The sequence below is a fragment of the Prionailurus viverrinus genome, chromosome B1, assembly GCF_022837055.1.
Source record: "Prionailurus viverrinus isolate Anna chromosome B1, UM_Priviv_1.0, whole genome shotgun sequence".
In the NCBI taxonomy this organism is placed as follows: domain Eukaryota; kingdom Metazoa; phylum Chordata; class Mammalia; order Carnivora; family Felidae; genus Prionailurus; species Prionailurus viverrinus.
In genome coordinates, this window is record NC_062564.1 from 75,895,281 (window position 1) to 75,914,304 (window position 19,024).

Here is a 19,024-nt window from a genome sequence, read left to right on the forward strand (position 1 = left end):
TAAAAATGAAAGAAAATGTACTAAGAGAATAATCTCACAATAACAAAGACATTGAGAGAGAAGATCAATTTAGGACATGCAATATCTGCATAGTAGGAGCCCTGAAGAGAGAGAACAGAGGGAGACTACTAGAAAAATAATTCAAAATTTTTATCCATAACTGCAAGATATAAATTTTCAGATTGAGATAATCAGTGGAATACCCAGCTGGAGAGATAAAAAAAGACCCATATATAGAGGCATTGTCATGAAATTTAAGAACACTAGGAATAAAGAGAAGATCCAAAAAGCATCAAAAGAGAAAAAAACACAGATGACATAAAAGGACTGAGAAGCAGAATGGCACAGAAGTTCTCAATGGTAACATTGAAAATGAGAATGGAACAATGTCTTTAAAAGTCTAAGTGAAGAAGAGAAAAAAATTCTGAAGGAAATTATTTCCAACCTGGAATTTTAAGTCCATCCAAGTTATCAATCACATATGAGGTTAGAACAAATATGCTGTCAGATATTCATCTCAAGTATGTACACCCAATATATCCTTTCTCAAGAAACTCCTAGAAAATGTGCCTTATCAAAACAAGGAAATAAACCAAGAAAGAAGACATACCATGGGAATAAGGAAATAGAGCTCCTCCTACACATTCATAAGGTAGAGGGAATCCCCAGGGTGATGATAATAGGATTGTTCAGGAATACAGTTGTGTATCAGGACCAGGGAACAACCATCCAGGATCAGAAGAGGAAACAGTGAGTTCCAGAAGCAAGTCTCTAAAACAAATATGAAACTGATAAACAAATACATTTTTGGCTGAATCGAGATGCAATTTACACGTAAAATCTTAGGAATAAATTAAGCACATACAAAACTAAGCAAAGGAAAAAATCATTCGGTGAAAATTAAAAATTTTAAAAAGAATATGTAACTGTAATATACTACATAACACAGCTTTGAATCATATTAACATGGCCCTAATAATATAAACACTGAGCATAGAGTGAATAAAATTATGACATGATTATGTTGGAAGAATGAGTGAAGAGAAGTGGTAGTGGTGTAGGCATAAGTGTACAAGAGAGGTAAATTTCTCATTTTCCATAATAAAATAAATAGATAGTATTTAAAACAAGAAAATACTTAGCAGCACAATGTTGTTGTTTTTGCCTGAATGTGAATGTTTGCCTGAATTCTAGGGAAAACAGATGAAATAGCTGAAAACAGTTTGCCTCTAGGAAGTGGGAATCGGGGTGAGAAGGAAGATGGCCCAGAGGACATAGTTCTTCTTAGAAATTTGGACAGAAATGTTGTTGCCTACAATTTTCCCCGTTTTTTTCTTGGTAATAGAATACTAAATTTATTCAGGAGAGCAGTATGCCCAGGAAAAATGGCATGCTTCTCAATGACACTTACAGCTAGATCTAGCAATGTGACTTCATTCTGTCCAATGAGATGTAAGCAGAAGTTGTTGAGTATGACATGCCTTTTATCCTTCTTCTTTTTTTCTTTCTGCTGCCTGGAATGCAGACATGAAAGCCTGGACCTTACTGTGACTGAGGACAGAGAAGCAGAAAGCTAGAAGGAGATTATGTTTCTGATAATCTCAGACACTGTCAAACAAGCTCTGGACTATCTAGCACTAAATAGCTTTTACTAAGGGAGAATAAACCTTATATATTTAAGACATTGTCATTTTGGGTTTTTGCTAAATGCAGCTGAAACTAATTCTAACTAACACATATACTTTAATTATCTATCTTGTATATTAAACCATGTATGTGTCCCTTGGATAAAAATTAGAAATGAAAGAAGGGAAGGTCAGCAAATGCATAAAGAGAAGAATTGCCAAATACTCATTTTGTAAAAGTTCTTTAGGACACTGATGTCCACCTGGTAAGTAATGTTCCTTCCCTCATAAGCTTCATTGCCAAAGACAAAGCTGAGATGAAAAATACACTGGGTGGAGCCTGTGGCAGAACAGACATTATATAAAAAAAGATTAGCGAAATTAGTCAGGGAAAGACAAATATCATATGACTTCACTTATATGAGGACTTTATGATACAAAACAGATGAACATAATGGAAGGGAAGCAAAAATAATATAAAAACATGGAGGGGGACAAAACATAAGAGACTCTTAAATATGGAGAACAAACAGAGGGTTGCTGGAGGGGTTGAGGGAGAGGGGGGTGGGATAAATGGGTAATGGGCATTAAGGAATCTACTCCTGAAATCATTGTTGCACTACATGCTAACTAACTTGGATGTAAATTAAAAAAATAAATTAATAAAAAAAAGATTAGTGACTTAAAGATATAGTAATAGGAATGATCTAAATAAAAAGGCACAGAGAAAAAGGAAAGTTAAAAAACAAAAAAGACCTTCAGTAGGCTGTGGGATATCTTTAAGAAACCTAATATTATAAAATTAGAGTCCCTGAAGGACAGAAATGGAAAAAAAAGAGGTGGACAAAAAAATATTTGAAGTTGAAAATGGCTGAAAATTTTGCATATCTGGCAGAACCTATAAATCCACAGATCTTAGAAAAAAATTTCAAGAACAAAGCACATCAAATAAGATTGCTCAAAGTCAGGATAAAGTGAAAATCTTAAAATTGGTCAGAGGGGAAAAAAAGATATGTTAGGTAGAGAAGAACAGTAAGGATTACAGCTGATTTCTTATAAGAAACAATGGAAGTGAGAAGACATTGGGAAAACATTTAAAGTAAAGGGATAAGAAAATATAATAATAAAGTAAAAGGATAAAAAACATGTGCAACCTGGAATTCCGAACTCAGAAAAAATCATTACATAATAAAGGCAAAATAAAGATGTTTTGTTTACATACAAATGCTGCAGTAATTCATCAGCAGCAGATCTAGACTGTAAAGAAAGTCCTTCAGGCAGAAGAAAAATGATAACAAGTGGAAATATATATCTACACAAAGGAGAAAGGGAGTGCTGGAACTGGTAAGCAATGGGTAAATATATAAAAACATATCTCCTCCTAAGAACAAAGCAAGTATGTACATTCTCACGACTTGTATTCAAACTTATCCTAGAAGTTCTAATTGATGCAATAAAGCAAAAATAAATAAATAAATAAATAAATAAATAAGGCAACTGGATTTAAAAGGAAAAAGGAAAACTAATTTTATTTGAGACAATATAATTGTTCCGGTAGAAAACCTGATGAAATCTGCAACAAAGCCAATAAACTAATAAGTGACTTTCAGGAAGATTTGCAGAATACAATATGCAAAAACTCAGTCATGTTTCTGTATCCTGGTGACAACCAAAAATTTAAATTTAAAAATAATACCACTCATTATAGCACCAAAAAAAATGACATTCTTAAGGTAAATCTGACAAAACCATGCCAGGCCTGAATACTGAAAACTGTAAAATGTTGCTGAGAAAAATTAAAGAACTAGATGAATTAAATAAGTCTTAATATTGTTAAATGTCAGCTCTCCCCAAATTGATTTATAGATTCAATGCAATCTCAATCAAAATCTCAGCAATGTTTTTATAGAAAATGACAAGCTGATTCTAAAATTTACATGGAAAATTCAAAGGACAAAACAACTTTGGGAGAGAAGAGCAAAGTTGTATAACTGACACTATTCAATTTCAAGTTTTATTTTAAAGCTACAATAATATAGTATTGTACTGGTAAAAAGATAAACCTATAAATCAGTAGAAAAGACTAGAGAATCCAGAAATAGGTCCGCACATATATGAACAACTGAGTTCTTCACAATGGCACAAAGGCAATTCGGTAGAGAAACTATAGTCTTTTCCACAAATGGTGCTGAAACAATTGAATGTCCATTTCAAAGATAAGAACTTTGATCCACACCTTACACCAAACTCCAGAATGAACTCAGCATGTGTCATAGACCTGTAGATGACATGTAGGTGACATCTGACTTTCATTACATTGCCCTGAAAGGGGAGTGTGCAATGTGAGGAACCCATGCAGTTATAACAACTCTGCTTCTGACCCAGAAACCTCATGTTTGCTCTCAGGACAATGTATTTTATATATTGAAATATATAAAGAGACAGACATGAGCGGGGGTGGGGCAGAGAGAGAGGGAGACACAGAATCCCAAGCGGGCTCCAGGCTCCAAGCTGTCAGCACAGAGCCCAACACAGGGCTCAAATTCACGAACTGTGAGATCATAACCTGAGCTGAAGTCAGACGCTTAACTGCCGCTAACTGAGCCACCCAGGTGCCCCTATATTTACAACTTTTAAATCATACTATACACCCCAGCCCAGCTAATTTCGTCATTTTCATGGTCCTAACCACCACATACCTTCTTAAGACTCCCAAATTCACGTTTTTCAGCCTAGACTTCTTGTTTTTCAGACTGGTATTTTCCACCAGCCCTCCATGTATCCACTTAGATGTCTCACTGACATCTCAAATTCAGTGTGTCCGAAACCACACTTGGTATCCTGTTCCCCACAACTGCTCATTTTCCTGTGGAGGCATCACCTCCCTGGAGTCACCCATGCCAGAAGCCAGGCAATCACCAAACACACACAACAGTACAGGAGAGACAACTTTCATGTGTCATTTCAATGTTTGTGGCCAGAATGGCCGAGAGCACCGTTTTGATTAACAGAAAAAAGCCCAGAGAAGGAGCATGACGCTCAGAGGGGAGACGTTGTGGACATGTTGGCTTCAAAGTGCTGGCAGGGCATCCAGGTGGAGATTTCCAGCAGTCGGTTGGAAATGCCACTGTACATGACAGATTGCTGATCTTGGTTGCAGAAATGAAAGCTCAAGAGCTTTTCTGAAAAGTTTAAGCTGTGGTTTGACAGGAATCATACTGTTTCTAAGAGTGAAAACATTCAGAAGCATTCAGCTATGGAGGACAGACCACAGGGAGAGAGAGAAATGGAAGTATGCTGAGGAAAAGGGGAGCAGCGTTTGAAGCATGCTTTCTAGCCACCTAAAGGAGAGGAGGTACTGGTCAATATTTTTGTGGTAGGTCCTTTACTAGAGACTTCATGAATATATGACTTCTTTCTCCTTCTCTACCTGATAGAATCTCTTCCCTCTGTTTCCTGCTTCCTTTCTGATCCTATTTTTTTCTGGGCTAGGAATGCCTGCATGGGAGAGTGCAGTGTGGAGGACAAGGGCCTGGCTGTAGGCTTCTCACTCCACTGCTTTAGGAAGGCAGACAGTAGGGAACAGGTTAGCAGGAAAAGTCTTAAGGCTCTGGCTGCCCTTTTTGATTTGTGCTTTAATGCTGGAGTTGACAGCTTGCCTGAGAGAGGCTGAAGGGACGTGTGTTCTGCATGTCTGGAATTTATTCCTTTGGCTCTGTAAGATGTGACACTGCATAATGGGCATGAAGAAGTAATTTTGATCCTGTGACTATCTTGGCAAAGGTTCCAGAAAGACATATGGACATAATCTTCTGGACATTTGTAGAAGAGCCCTCCCTTAGGGATTGTCTTTGCAGGCTTTCATTCACTTCCAGTCCTATGGCTTTCACCTCAGCTTTATTCTGTTTTTACTTAAGAGATAAAAAGCCAAATCACATTCAATTGAAAGAACTAAAAATATTAATGTAGAAGTAAGTCATCATTATGACACGTATCAATTTCTCACCTCTGAGGCAGTGCACAGAAGCAGGGCGCTGGTTATTAACCAGCCATGATTAGGGGAAAAAAAAAAGGTCTGGGTAGATCTTGGTAGACACTGTGAAAATACAAATTTTCACCATGATGGGTTCTAGCATCTTCACCTACAAATTTGCAAAGGGTGACATAAACAGAAGAGTCTTCCTAAGAATGACAACCTGCTTAAATATCATTCTGCAACAAGCTGTTCCATATCTAGGACCCTACATTCTTGGATGTTTCAGAAATGACTTATTTCTCATTGGAACAGATTTCAATCTCTACACATTTCTGTTTTAAAATAGTTGAGATAGTGCAGTAAATCCAGCTAAGTGTACCCTAAGCTTCTGTGTGAGTGTGTTTGTGAACTACTTGTTCAATTTAAACTTCATCTACAGCCTTCATTTAATATTGATCATTGTTTCTTTCCTTGAAGAGTCTGACTAATACAGTGATAGAAAAAAATTCAGAAAAAACAAAAGACAGACCCCAGTCCTAGGAAGATAACTGTGCCCTGGCCCTAAAGATACTCTTTAAAACTAGCTCCCAGAAGAAGAGGTCTTCCAGGAGCCAATATTTATTCATTTGCTAGTGTTTTTGTGAATCTTCTTTGAGAAAATTCTTTGGAGTTATACTACTGGGAAAAGGAGAGACTGAAATGTGGAGACAGATGTTCCCTGGGGTATGAGGTCTTCTTTGCTTAGACCTAAGTGATTTTCCCTCCAAGGGAGCACTCAAAATCACCTTGCTGCAAAATTGCCTTGGCTAATGGCCAGCCTTAAGGGAAAGGTTTTTTTCTATCTCACGGGGTCACCATACTGTCAAGGTCTAAACAAATGGCTGTTCTATGAACCTCGACTGAGAAAAATGAGTAATCAGGAGATTTTCTGTATTTCTACTCATTATGGTTATAGAGGAAGTCAATCTGATAGAATCTGATTATAGACCCAGAGAATTCTAGATCTTGAAAATGCTCAAGAGGTCATGTGATCCAACCTCTTGAAACTCAAGGCTAATGGATAGTAAGTTGCAGGGGTGCGGGGACACTATCAGGCCAACAGGATTTTAGATGATAACTTGCATATTTACAAAATTCTCCTGCACATGTCTGAGATAGGATGGAGGAATGTATGTTTAGCACATCAATGACTTTCTTCACATGGCTGGAAACAAGACTTCTGATAGGTGCTCAGTTTTAACCAATTAGGACAAACTTCTTCTCTTAGTTCTCTAGTTACAAAGAAACAAATAAAGCAGGAAAGGACTCTGATTGAACTTACTTGGGTCAGATATTCCTTTCCTCGGGTCAAATAAGCCGTAGCTGTGTGTGTGTGTGTGTGTGTGTGTGTGTGTGTGTGTGTGTGTGTAGCAGGCCAGCTTCATGTGCATGCAGACTGTGCAGTGACACAGGGATCTGTGCTTAGAAGGATTCCATGCTTGGCTTAATGCTTTGCTGTTTCCATCTAGAAATTCCTAATAAGTTTTAATCAATGAATTCTACATTTTAATTTTGCACTGGATGCCCCAAATTATGTAGCCAGCCCTGACATGGAATTCTAGCTCAGCTTGGCAATTCCTAACAGAGTCATATGAATGGTGTGAGTGGGAAATAACCCTAGGATCAATGGGTAAATGGTGGCCAGTACAGCTAACAGAGTTCTGAGAACTTAAAGGGCATGAAACATGAAAGATATGGTACTTGTACTCAAAAATCTCAGTCTAGTAGGACAGGTACGGAAATAACTTAAGTGTCCATGAATGGATAAAGGAAACGCAGTTTGTATATATATGCACATACACACACACACACACACACACACACACACACACACACACACTGAAATATTATTCAACCATAAAACGAAAAGAATTGGATCTTGCCATTTGCAACAACGTGGATGAAACTGGAGGGCACTATGCTAAGTGTAATAAACCAGACAAAAAAAAAAGACAAATGCTGTGTGATATCACTTAAATGTGGAATCTAAAAAAAAAAAAGTTGAACTCACAGTCACAGAGATAGAAAAGGGATTGCCAAGGGGTTGGGGTGGGATTGGAAATTGGGATAGGTTGGTAAAAGGCTACCAACTTTCAGTTACAATATGAACAAAATCTGAGGATCTAATACATAACATGGTATATTATAGAATTTAAATTTGCTAAGAATATAGAACTTAAATGTTCTCACCAAAAAAAGAAAAAAAAGGTAAATATGTGAGATGATGGGATGTGTTAATTAACTCAATTGTAGAAATCCTTTCACAGTGTATGTGTGTATCAAATCATCATGTCATACACTTTAAACATCTTACAATATTTTTGTTAATTAAACCTCAGTAAAGCTGAAAATAATTTTAAAGAAAAAATGCAGGGAGAATGTCCACCTTTGCTTTCATTTCATAAAGACTGGTTTTATGAAACTATGAGTTCGTGTGTATGATTACAGATGGAATTAAGAGTCTCTTGTTCGACAACAGTGACACCATTATAGCAGCAATGACTTGCTACTACAGACTGCTAAAAATATTCTTTCTACAGGATCCATAAAGAATAGGACAAAGGAAGCCCTGGAATGATGCCTGTAGTCTTGTATGGACTCAAGAAATACATGGAGAATAAATGAGAGAAGGAAGTTGAATAAAGAATGAAAGAAAGGAAGGGAAGAGAAGGAGGGAGTAAGTTGGCCATGCTCAGTTTTTCCAGGTAGTCAGGCTGTCCAGGAAGACAGTAGTTGGAAACCATAAAAATAAAGGGTAAGCCATCTAGAGCAATAAATTTTATGAAATGTTAATTGGGTTTACTCTTAGCACTCTTCCTTTCATTATTATGTTTAACACCAAACACTAAAAAATTAATCAGGAAATTCCATCTGGCCAACAATTTTAATTTATGAAATTCCTTTTGCTTCTGAAGATTAAAAGCAATCCTCTGAGTGAGTTAGGCATTCTAAGAGAGCCCCAAACAGCCCTGAACAAAGACTCTAGAGTATCATTTCCTTTTATATTGTAACATCTTTGAATCACTTGCAATCTATAAATAAACTTGCATTTTACAGAAATGGCCCTACAAAAAGCAGTGCCATGCTGGAATTCAATATACAAAGCTATTTTTAACAGAGTTTTGATTTTTAAAAATTAATTGTAGGCCCTAGATAACACAGGAATTCTAACTTGACTTACTACAAGTTTTATGTTGTGTAACAACTCTTTAAAAATGATTCTCCTACATCTGTGCTTTAAGTGCAAGTCAATGCTAATTGAAAACTTTGTTGATTATGGCTTCCCTGTTCTATAGTGGGGAAAATGGAAGCACTGATATTCTGAAATCAGAAATTAATGCTCTTTACCTTTAAACATCTTCGGTGCTATGGTGCTCTGTTTTCAGAGCTATTTAGTTTCCCCAGGTGCAATATAATAAGTTATCTGACATCAAAATAAATCTTTGAGACAAAAGCTGTCCTCCTAAAACCTGAAAGAAAAGGAAGGGGAATTTGGGGGCAACTTTTATCTTGGTAGAAAGGCATGTTCAACTGTAAATCTATGAAAACATAACATAATGAAATAATGAAAACTTAAGGCCTAGATATGTTTGTCTAACTGAGCTTATTAGTTTATTTTATATCAGAGGATAACAGAGAAGAAAGAATTCTTGATGTGATGAGACATATATGAAACCACAAGCCTGGGGAACATTACAGCCTTTATCTTCTATCAAAAGGCGTAGATCGTAGGATATAGCAGTTGTAGTATTTGGAAATTTTAGGCCTCAGAAAGTAAATGATAACTTCTTTCAAGAGTCCATGGTTTTAAAGTATAGGAAGAGGAGGAATTATTTCTGCCTCTATCTTAATTAACCAAGATTAAATGCCTAGGCCTCATCTGTTTTTTGCTTTAGAAAAAAAAAAACCTTGGGTGGTTTTCTCCTAACATTTGCTTTGGAGAGGATCAGACATTAGCTATGGTATCTAGAGACAAAATAGGACCTCGGATACAGGACTCTTGTAATAAAAACTAATTGATTTTCCGTAATTTGACCTGTCTTGCAACATTATATTTCAGAGTGAAAATTATCACTTCCACACTTGCTGTTTTTTGACAAGCGAAAATAAATAACAGCACTTTTGAAAGAAGAAAGAGTAAATACAACATTTGAGTCAAAGGTGCCATAGAAATCTAACACAAGACATATAAATACTCAATTTTACTTTTCAACTCCATGGACAATGACTATTACACAGTAAGAAGCACAGTTCATGTGATCAACTGCACTATTGTGAACCAATACAATAGTGTGAACCAATACAAACGGATATTATCACTTTGAAATAAGTGACACCTTAGATCTCTGTTGGGGAAAGAGAACACAGGAGCATAAGGAAAAGTCTAGTTGAAGTTTCTAAAAAAAAAAACAATAAACAATGTAGGCCAACAGCAAAATATTGGTTTTCCTTAGGGAAGTGAGCTACTATTCTAGAAAACAAAATTGCTCTAAGGGAGGTTGTTACATAGCAGAATGTCCTCTTGTCATAGATCCCAAGAGAAAGGCCCCAGGCACCTAAAATGGTTGCTAGTCTGGACAACTAAGCAAGACGAATGATTTTCTTTCCTAAACTCAAGAGTCTTCATTTTGGCATCTGCTAAGGACACTAAACTCTGAGAGACTGTAAAATGTCAAACTGACCCCCATAAATTGTGAGAACATTTCAACAGATTATGTGAGTTTCAGTGTGGCAAATAGAAGGTAATGCATTTATTGAATAAATCTATATAAAGTTTTTAAAATCACAGGCTCTGAATCACTGCAAAATGTTTCCCAGAAATACCGTATCAATGTTCTATGGCAGCCAAAATAAAGATAATAGCTTAGAGAAGGAACACAGAATATTAGGCTTGTTATTTGCTAGAGTGGCATTTTATATAATCTTGATTTCCTTTGCCTTTTGAGAAATGTGGCATCCAGCCCCATTTTTAGTATCATCTCTTTTCACTTTTACTACGTATGGAAGGGGTGAAAATACCTTTTAGTAACAAAGCTGGTCTAAGTGTGGAATCAGCATCAACCTGAAATCACTGTTGGGTCAAATTATCGAATCTTACTGGTGAATTAAAATCTAGAGTCGGACTCCAAGGAGACAAGAATAATGTCTATGTTGGTCTTTCCCTCTTTAATTAGTATTCATGAATCACTGGATTTTTTTTTTCTGTCTCTCTCTTTGCATTTATCTCAGTAGTTGTATCATTTGATTGCTAATGTGTTTGAATTGAGCTGCTTGATTTTAATTCAATCTGGCACCTCTTCATGGAGCACTAAATCTCCTCTCAATGGCCATACATTAAACCGTGGCGAGCCCTGAAGGCTCTGCCACCAACAAGACTTCAGCTTTTATTGCTCTGTGCAGCCCATCTATTCTTGGTTCAAGGGCAGCCTAGATGTAGAGATCCCAGTCCAGATACTCACAGGTAATGACACGGATTACCTGGCAGGATGTGTAAGATAAGCCTTTCTGTTCCCTTCTATACCACCCTGGTGGAGTCTGATACGTCTTCCCTTCGATTAGCAAGTAGGATTTCATTCACTCAGGGAAAATTGTCATCAGAGCTCCTGTGTCTTTGGTGGAGTAGTTCTTAAAATTCATGCTTTACTCCTTAAAATCTTCAGACTTAAAATCAAGAGAACCATCTGACATACAAAAAAAATCATCTGTTTTGAAATTTAAAAGCTGTTCATCATTATAGGTACATGATCTGGAAATTAGATATTACTCAGAATGTGTGCGTGCGTGTGTGTGTGTGCGTGTGTGTGTGTGTGTGTGTGTGTGTATAAGCTCTGCAACTTTGAAGGGTAAAGACCCAATTTCAAAACAGAAAAGAGACAGCTTCTTAGTGCATAGCAGGAATCTTACCACATGCCGAACATAGTTTACAGGGACACAGTGTTTAACATGTTCTACTACCCATTACTTGTGACTCAGGAGTCTCTTCTCTCAAGTAAATGTTGAGTCATGGGGATATGTAGAGGTGGAACTTCTTTCTTACACATAATTTCTCTTTGCTTCCAGGATTAGTCAGATTTCTAGAAAAGGACGGGGGAAACAGCAAACTGTCCCTTGAGACCAGAAACAAGGAAAGCCAGTGGAGAGATTACAGTTTATGGGCCAGGCAAGCCTATTAGCAGCTATGCTCTAGACTCATCTTCCCCAGATGGCACTTCATCTCTACAAAGACATTGGACAGGGTGTTCTATTTCCCTGCCTTGGAAAGGAAGAAAAAGTTATAGATTTCTTTGCCCTGAAGCAATCTTCTAGAGAAAGCAATTGTTCCCTTCACATCAGTATTTTATCAGAATCAAGACTTAATGGTAAAAATAAAAGGAAATGAATCCTGTTCTCCCAATTGTCCAGCATGTACCTATTCCCTGTCTTTCTTTTTCCCCTAATGACACCTAACTGGATCTTAAAATGTGGTTTTTCTAAGAAGGAAACTTCTATTTTCAGAATGTCTTTTCAAAAACAGGACTTCTTCCTTCTCGTGCCAGTGTTCTTCTTACATGAAAATAATGCTGTCAATTTCTGTCATATGTACATCATTCTAAGTTATATTTTTTTCCTTAGAGAATTTATACTTACCTAGCTACCCTTCCTCCTTACCACATAACACAAAATTTAAGAGAGCAGGCTGGGCACTATAGCCATAGAACAGATAGAAACTAATAGTCCCACAGAGGAACTAAACTCACAACTGTGTTAAGAAATACTACAGCCAGCTCCATTAGACAACAAGGGGCATTTTGTTTATCAGTCTGCTAAACGTCTTTAAAGCACCATTTTGTTTCCACGGGGAAAAGTAGTTATCAAAGAATAAATTGGTTAACACAACTTTAAGTTTCAAAATTATATACGAAGAAATTTTGAGATGCATTGCTGTGATACATTAACAAAGTGAATAGTGGAAACTATCTCCTTTAAATTTTACTTGGAATTTTAATGTTTCCATTAAAATCGTTTACTTCATTGTGAAAAATGATGCAAGTGGTTCTAAAAAATTAGAACCACTTGCACCATCCTCTCACATTGTACCCATGTTAGTCATGCAGTCATAAATCCTAGGACACCATGTTTTCACACCATTTCCCTCATCCCAAGCCAACAGAAGGATGAGAAAGGGAGTGATTACAGTCAAACACAACTTAGATTTGGGGGTGATGATTTGTGTGTAAAAAATCAATGTGTTTATATAGATACCTGGAGATTTTGAGTCAAACCCAGGGATAAGCCAGTCTGATCCAACTCTGACATTCAAAGACTCTCTGAAGAATGCTAAACAAAACCAAGCATGCTATTTTAGACATACTTTCTAACTATTGCCATTTATAAGTAACAACTCAAAAATCCTGCTCTGGCTTACATATCTTTTTTAAAACTTGTTCTAAATTTATTTGTACTGTGTCAATTATGTGAATAAAATAAGAGCTGAGAAACTCTCCCTAAGAAAATGTTTTTGCTAGAAACCCTGTCCTGCTACCTTCTGAGCTTCTTGAAAATGAAAATCTCTGTCTTCCAGATGACAGCCACCTTTTTGGTGGAACCAAAATAGCTCTCTCTGCTAGAGTGCTGTCAGTAAGAGTTCTGACAGATAACAGATTTGGCATGCAGGAGGAAGGTAAGAAATGGTCCCATGGTAGGGGGTTGGGTGGGAGCACCTACTAACTAAGGAGCACCTGACTAACAGGAGGGGTGCTTGGAAAACAGTGCCCTCCTAGACACCAGACCACGCTTGAGGAAACCAATGGGCACTTCTGGAAATGACACATAATCTTGGGGGAGAAGGGAACCATCGCTCTTGTAGGATTTTGAAAGGGCTATGTAATATGCATCCGACTGGAAGGTTTCCATTTGTGAAAGGAATCAAATATACTTGCATGCAGAGGATTTTCTCTCCCTCTAGTGGTAGGGCAGGAGCCTCTGAAGTGACATGCTATCACTGTATAATACTGCTTCCTAAACAAAGATGTGCATTTTGCCCATAAAATGAGTATTTTCACTAGTAGTGTGCTGCTCTCTCTTATGGTAGTTTTCAAAACACCCCCAACACTTCGTGTTAGGGAATGAATTGCCTAAGTATGCTCATTACCAGTGGTAAGGTAGCAAGGATCCCGCTGTTCTTTTGCTAAAAGATGCCTGTGCTCACTTCTGAGATACAGGACTCCCCTTTCCTCTACATTCCTATCAAAGATGGAACCATGCTGTGATCAGAAGCAACTGCCCTGACACCCCATCTAGGCCAGAAAAATCTGAGGCACTAAATGAGAAAGAGAAAACAAACTTACCTAAAGAAAAGGTGGGCAATATGGAAATTCAAAGGAGAGATACTAATGAATCTGAAGAGTGATCTGAACCTGATAGAAAGGTCAATAATTAACCATGAATTTTGGAACAAATCTATTCCTCTACTTTGCAGTCTCTGTCATTTCTCTCATTTTCATTTTGGTCATGAATAAATACTTCCAGTGTAGCAATTTGGATCAATGATATGGGTGCAAAACAGAAAAGATGGAAAAAGTAAATAATGACATTTTGAAGAGAATGACTAAAATTGCCTCCAAAGAGGGATTAAACTGCATAAAATACCACAGTTGTACAAAAGTATTGGTGGAAATGGATCATAGGTTAAAGCTGTCTAATCAATAGGTTATTTATCAATAATTGAAAATCTACCAGTGGGAGGTATGCAGAGTATGCAGCTTTTTCCCTGCTCCATACTCAAAGTCACGCATCCACGATGCCTACTTGACTTCTCCTCTTGTATGTCTCCAAGGCAACCAAAATCATGTTTTCCTGCAAACCTATTTCTTTTCTAGTTTCTTTATCTCAGTGAATAACTCCACCAGCCATCCGTTTTCACAAGCCAGAAATTCAGGAGTTACTTGACCCCACCTATTCTATCACCACCATATCTAATCCATCACCAAGTCCTTCAGTCTTACTTCCTAAATCTATCTCACATAGGTCAATTTCTCTTTGCCTCCACCACCACACTATTTCATCATCTCCCTCCTAAACAACTACTACTCTAAAGGGCATCCACTCCATTCTTTGTCAAACACATTTCCCACACTGCACTACTTCATTCAACAAATATTTTTAAGGGGTCTACTTTGTACTCTGAAAACACTTTGTTGAATAAGACAAATTCCCCATTCTCAAGGAGCTTGTGGAGACAGAAGATAAACATCAGATAGTCATAATAAGCACTATATAGAGAATTAAAATAGGGTGAATAATACAGAATGGCTGAATTGTGTGCTCAAACACAAGAAATCAGTGAGAGTTTCAGAAAGGGTTTGAGTTTCAAAGAAGTCCTTTGGGATGATGGTATCTATTAAGGCTTTTTCTCATGTAAGAAAAAGTGTTTCAAATACTCAGCAAGAACAAAAAGGAAAATAAAAATGTACCTGAAGGTACAATCTAGGTCTGTTTGTCTCCAAGCACCTCTCCTTAAATACAGCACTTATTACCTACATGAAAGTATCCTAGTTTCATTAACTTTTCTGTATAGCTCCTCTCCCAATAACGTAAGTCCCACGAGAATAGTGGAGGTAAATGTCTTCCTCGTTCCTTTATCGTCAGTGCTTAAGAACTGTGCCTGGCATATAAGTAGGCACCCAAGTGAGTATTCGTGGCATTAACGCACAAATTAGTGTGTGAACGGGCAGAGTAAATAGAGAAAATAACTGAGTGAGTTTGGAACCTCAGGAAGTCTTCGCGGAGATGTCAAGTTCATTTACTTCAGCTGTTAAGGTTAACTGAGGTATAAGATCCCGCCAGGTTTCTTAGCTTTGGATCTCCGGCACCACCTGCTCTTACTCAAACTCATCTAGGCACTCCCAGCCACAAACCTCCCCAACTCCCCGCTAGGAGGAGTCACACCTCCCGACCCAGAAACCCTCCCACCCTCTCCTCTAGTTCTCCTTCCCTCCCCTCCCCGCCAGAGTTCCGGCAGCCTTCGAGTAGCAGTGCTCACTGGGAATAGTAGTCTTCCGGTGTGAGGCTAAGGAGTTTTATCCATTTCTAGAACTACGCTTCCCAGAGGGCCTCGCGGCAGAGGAAAGCTGTGTCACCTGACCAGGACTCTGGCGGGGCAATGGCGGCGCCCATGCTGCGCGGGTGTTGCCTTGGAAGGTGTTGGGCTTTAGCCTGCATTGACAGCGGTTCTCGCCACGGAAGAGGGGCCGCGACTGGGTTCACGTCCAGCGGGAAAAGGGGACAGAGCTTCGTGGCTCAGCAGCCCCTCCTCACGGCCCAGAAGTCAAGGAAAGGGTATACTATTTCATACCATTACTGCCCACTTAGGTGTGAGGTGGAACTGCCGGAGTGGGGAGGTGGTGGCCACTACAGCCTGGCTTCAGTCTAGGCGTTTTGTGGGCGGGGGGGGGGAGGGTTGGACTGTAACCTGAAACCTAAATGAAAGAGCAACACGAGCCCTCTGTCAGCCTCGCCTCCGCACTAAATCATCAAATAGATAAGCATATTTGAGGAATTCGCGAGTGTAAAATCTCAGGTGTTTTCTTGAATGTAAAACTACACACACCGAAGTGTGGATTCAGTCACTTTACTAATAGCACTACCAGTGGGGTCCGTGACAATAAGCGGGATCTTATTTAGCTGACATTTATTTAGCGCTACTGTGGGAGAAGTGTTTTCAAAGTAGAGAGGGATCCTTTACCTACAAGCTCTGGATGGTGGTGGCTTAATATTGTCAGAAAACTCCACCTATCTGTGGAGGTGTTTAATGTTGAACGTTTTCTAGACCTAGGAGGATGCAGCCAATACAAGAGATCTTCCCTCTGATTAGAGAGCTTTGCTTCGTTTGTTAAATAGCCTCTAAACAGCTGTTTACACTTTATAAGACTTAAGTAGTTTCTTTTTAAATACAGAAACAGAAGGCACGTGTTTGGTAATCACTATATCCTTTGAGACAGTTAAGTTGGCATTATATTTGCTTTTCTGTTGGAGCGACAGAAGGAAAATGTCCAGAAACGTTCAACTTCTATTCCTTTTATAAATTAGATCGTCCGACTGTAAATGAAAAGTATTTTTTCTGTCATGTAATGAAACTTAAAAAAAAAAAAAAACTTTTGAGTAATGTTTTAGCAAATGCACTTTCTGATGAGTTTTTCATTTAATTCCTCTCAGTAGCAGGCAGCGCTTCCAAACTTTAAAAGGAAGGACTTAATCTTCTCACAGTACTATAGATAGAGAACTTGTGTTGAAATGATTGGAACAAAACCCAATACATGCAAACAAAAACCTAGATAATATAGGAAATTGCATGGGAGCAAAGCAGAATAGGAACAGAACATGGGAGGAGTATGTGTAAACATGCATTGTCCAGGATGTATGATTTCAGAAGGAATAAGCACACTTACAAGAACCTGGAGAGATTTGTGTATGGAATGTTCATATAGACCCAATAGAGTAGGAGTGGCCAGATAGAGATTATTATAGCATTTAACAGCTTCTTAGATTTTGATAGCAATCAAGCATAAACAAACAGGAACCTGAAACTGTATCTGGGGAATTGAAAAAAAAAAACAAAGCCACATCTTACAGTTTAATGTTTTCATTTGCACAAAATTCCCAGGAAGAGTATGATTTAGTGATGATTTATTATATCTGTGTCACTCTTACCATTTTACTTGCAAGCCATTGCATGATGGAGAATTGCCCTTCCTTTTTAAATAAGATATACAACTATTTATTTATCATTATTTCTCTAGAAGTAAAAGCATAATGTTTATGTTAATTTTAAAATGTTTGCAAGATCAGCTTTCATTTACTGAGTCATTAATTGGGGAAAGACAGTTAATGTAGAAAATGCTGCTTTTCACTGAAGTCAGCCAAGCAGATGTCACGTGATACTCATTTCTAAATTGTTTCAGGATGCCAAATTGTTTCTTCATCACCTTCCTCTGTACAATGAGTTTCCTTATGCCATGTTGTAAATGCATTTTATCTTGCTGGTCTTGTAGATGTTCACTATGGATTGCTTTTGATTCAGTGATCAATACAATATGACATATTTTTAAATATAAGGATCTAAAATTTTAATAAGTTAAAAAATATGAAATTAATATGTATGGTTTAGGGTTGTAGAAATTCATGCATAGTTGCAGATCCAACTACTTCTTAACCATTATTTTTTTCTCTTTAGTGAACACAAATGGGCAGCTGTGGTAGGTTTGGAAATTCATGCCCAGATTGCCTCCAACTCTAAACTCTTCTCTGGATCTCAGGTCCACTTTGCAGCACCTCCAAATTCTTTGGTATCTTTTTTTGATGCATCTCTGCCTGGAACTCTGCCGGTAAGGTTTTTGTTTAATCATATTTCATTAGAAAATGCTTATGTTTTATTGGACGTAGATCATGATTTCCTCGTTTTAACATCTTGGCACAATTCTTAGAAAGTACTTGTTTAGGGATTTGGAGTGAAGTAGGATGAACTAAATGTTTTCTAAAGACCCATCTCTGTAATTCTGTTTCTAAATCTAAATGTCATCCATTTATTCATACATGTATTCACTCATTTCACACACATTTTTAAATGTCTACTAAATACCAGACCCTGCGCTATGAAGTGGAACATAAAGATGAGGGGCATTCCTTGCCTTTGAGGAGTTTAAAGACTAGGTGGGGAGAAGTGTCTTACAAACAAGTAGAGTAGTGTGTGATTATGCCTGTGAAGGCGATATGAAGGACATGGTTTTGGAACCCAGAGTGGGGACATCTAATTTTGTAAGAGAAGGATTATTGTGAGAAATTGGGGTATGAGTTTGATTGGAAAGCTTGTTGAAACAGGTGGTGTCTGAGGTATCTGAGAAGCCAGATAGGAGTTAGGTAAATGAAGGAGGAGGAGGAGTCTGGTCACGGAAAACAACATATGTCACATGATATTATAGTGTAAGGTTCATAATGATTGTGATTATTGAAAATTAAGTGGTCAATAGTAGAAAAAGTCAACCACAGTATACATTGAATTAACTACTTATTTACTCACTTTCACTTAAACCCAGGGAATGACTAGGTCCAGTGTACTCAGTCAGCAAGATTGTTATCATATAATTTCATACAGTTAAGTGGATTTTTAAGAAAAGGATGGAAGGAACAATATGAATATTTGAGGTAATCAATAAATCATAGTCTGTGCGGGACATTACAATATCCACTGGGTGTGGGATTTCCTGCCATCCTTGGAGGGAGTGTGTATAGATAGATGGTGGGAACTGACAGGGAGAGGGAAGGATGGGTGAATTCTGCACTGTCTAACATGTGAATACAAGTGAAAGCTGGTTGATGTGACCATTGGCAGACTTGCAGAGATGGAGGT

At 37.8% G+C, this 19,024-nt stretch overlaps 1 protein-coding gene across 2 annotated transcripts in view; it reads left to right on the forward strand.

The window, feature by feature from the left end:
* The first annotated feature begins 15,754 nt into the window (after window positions 1–15,754).
* The window catches only part of GATB (glutamyl-tRNA amidotransferase subunit B), an 83,961-nt gene continuing 80,691 nt past the window's right edge, over window positions 15,755–19,024 (forward strand). For both annotated transcript variants that reach the window (XR_007151684.1, XM_047856803.1), the window contains exons 1-2: window positions 15,755–15,957; window positions 17,852–18,002. Coding sequence is in view for 1 of the 2 variants with exons in the window: in XM_047856803.1 (XP_047712759.1) it covers window positions 15,782–15,957; window positions 17,852–18,002 (327 nt within the window). In the remaining variant the exon portion in view is untranslated. The remainder of the gene's footprint in view (window positions 15,958–17,851; window positions 18,003–19,024) is intronic.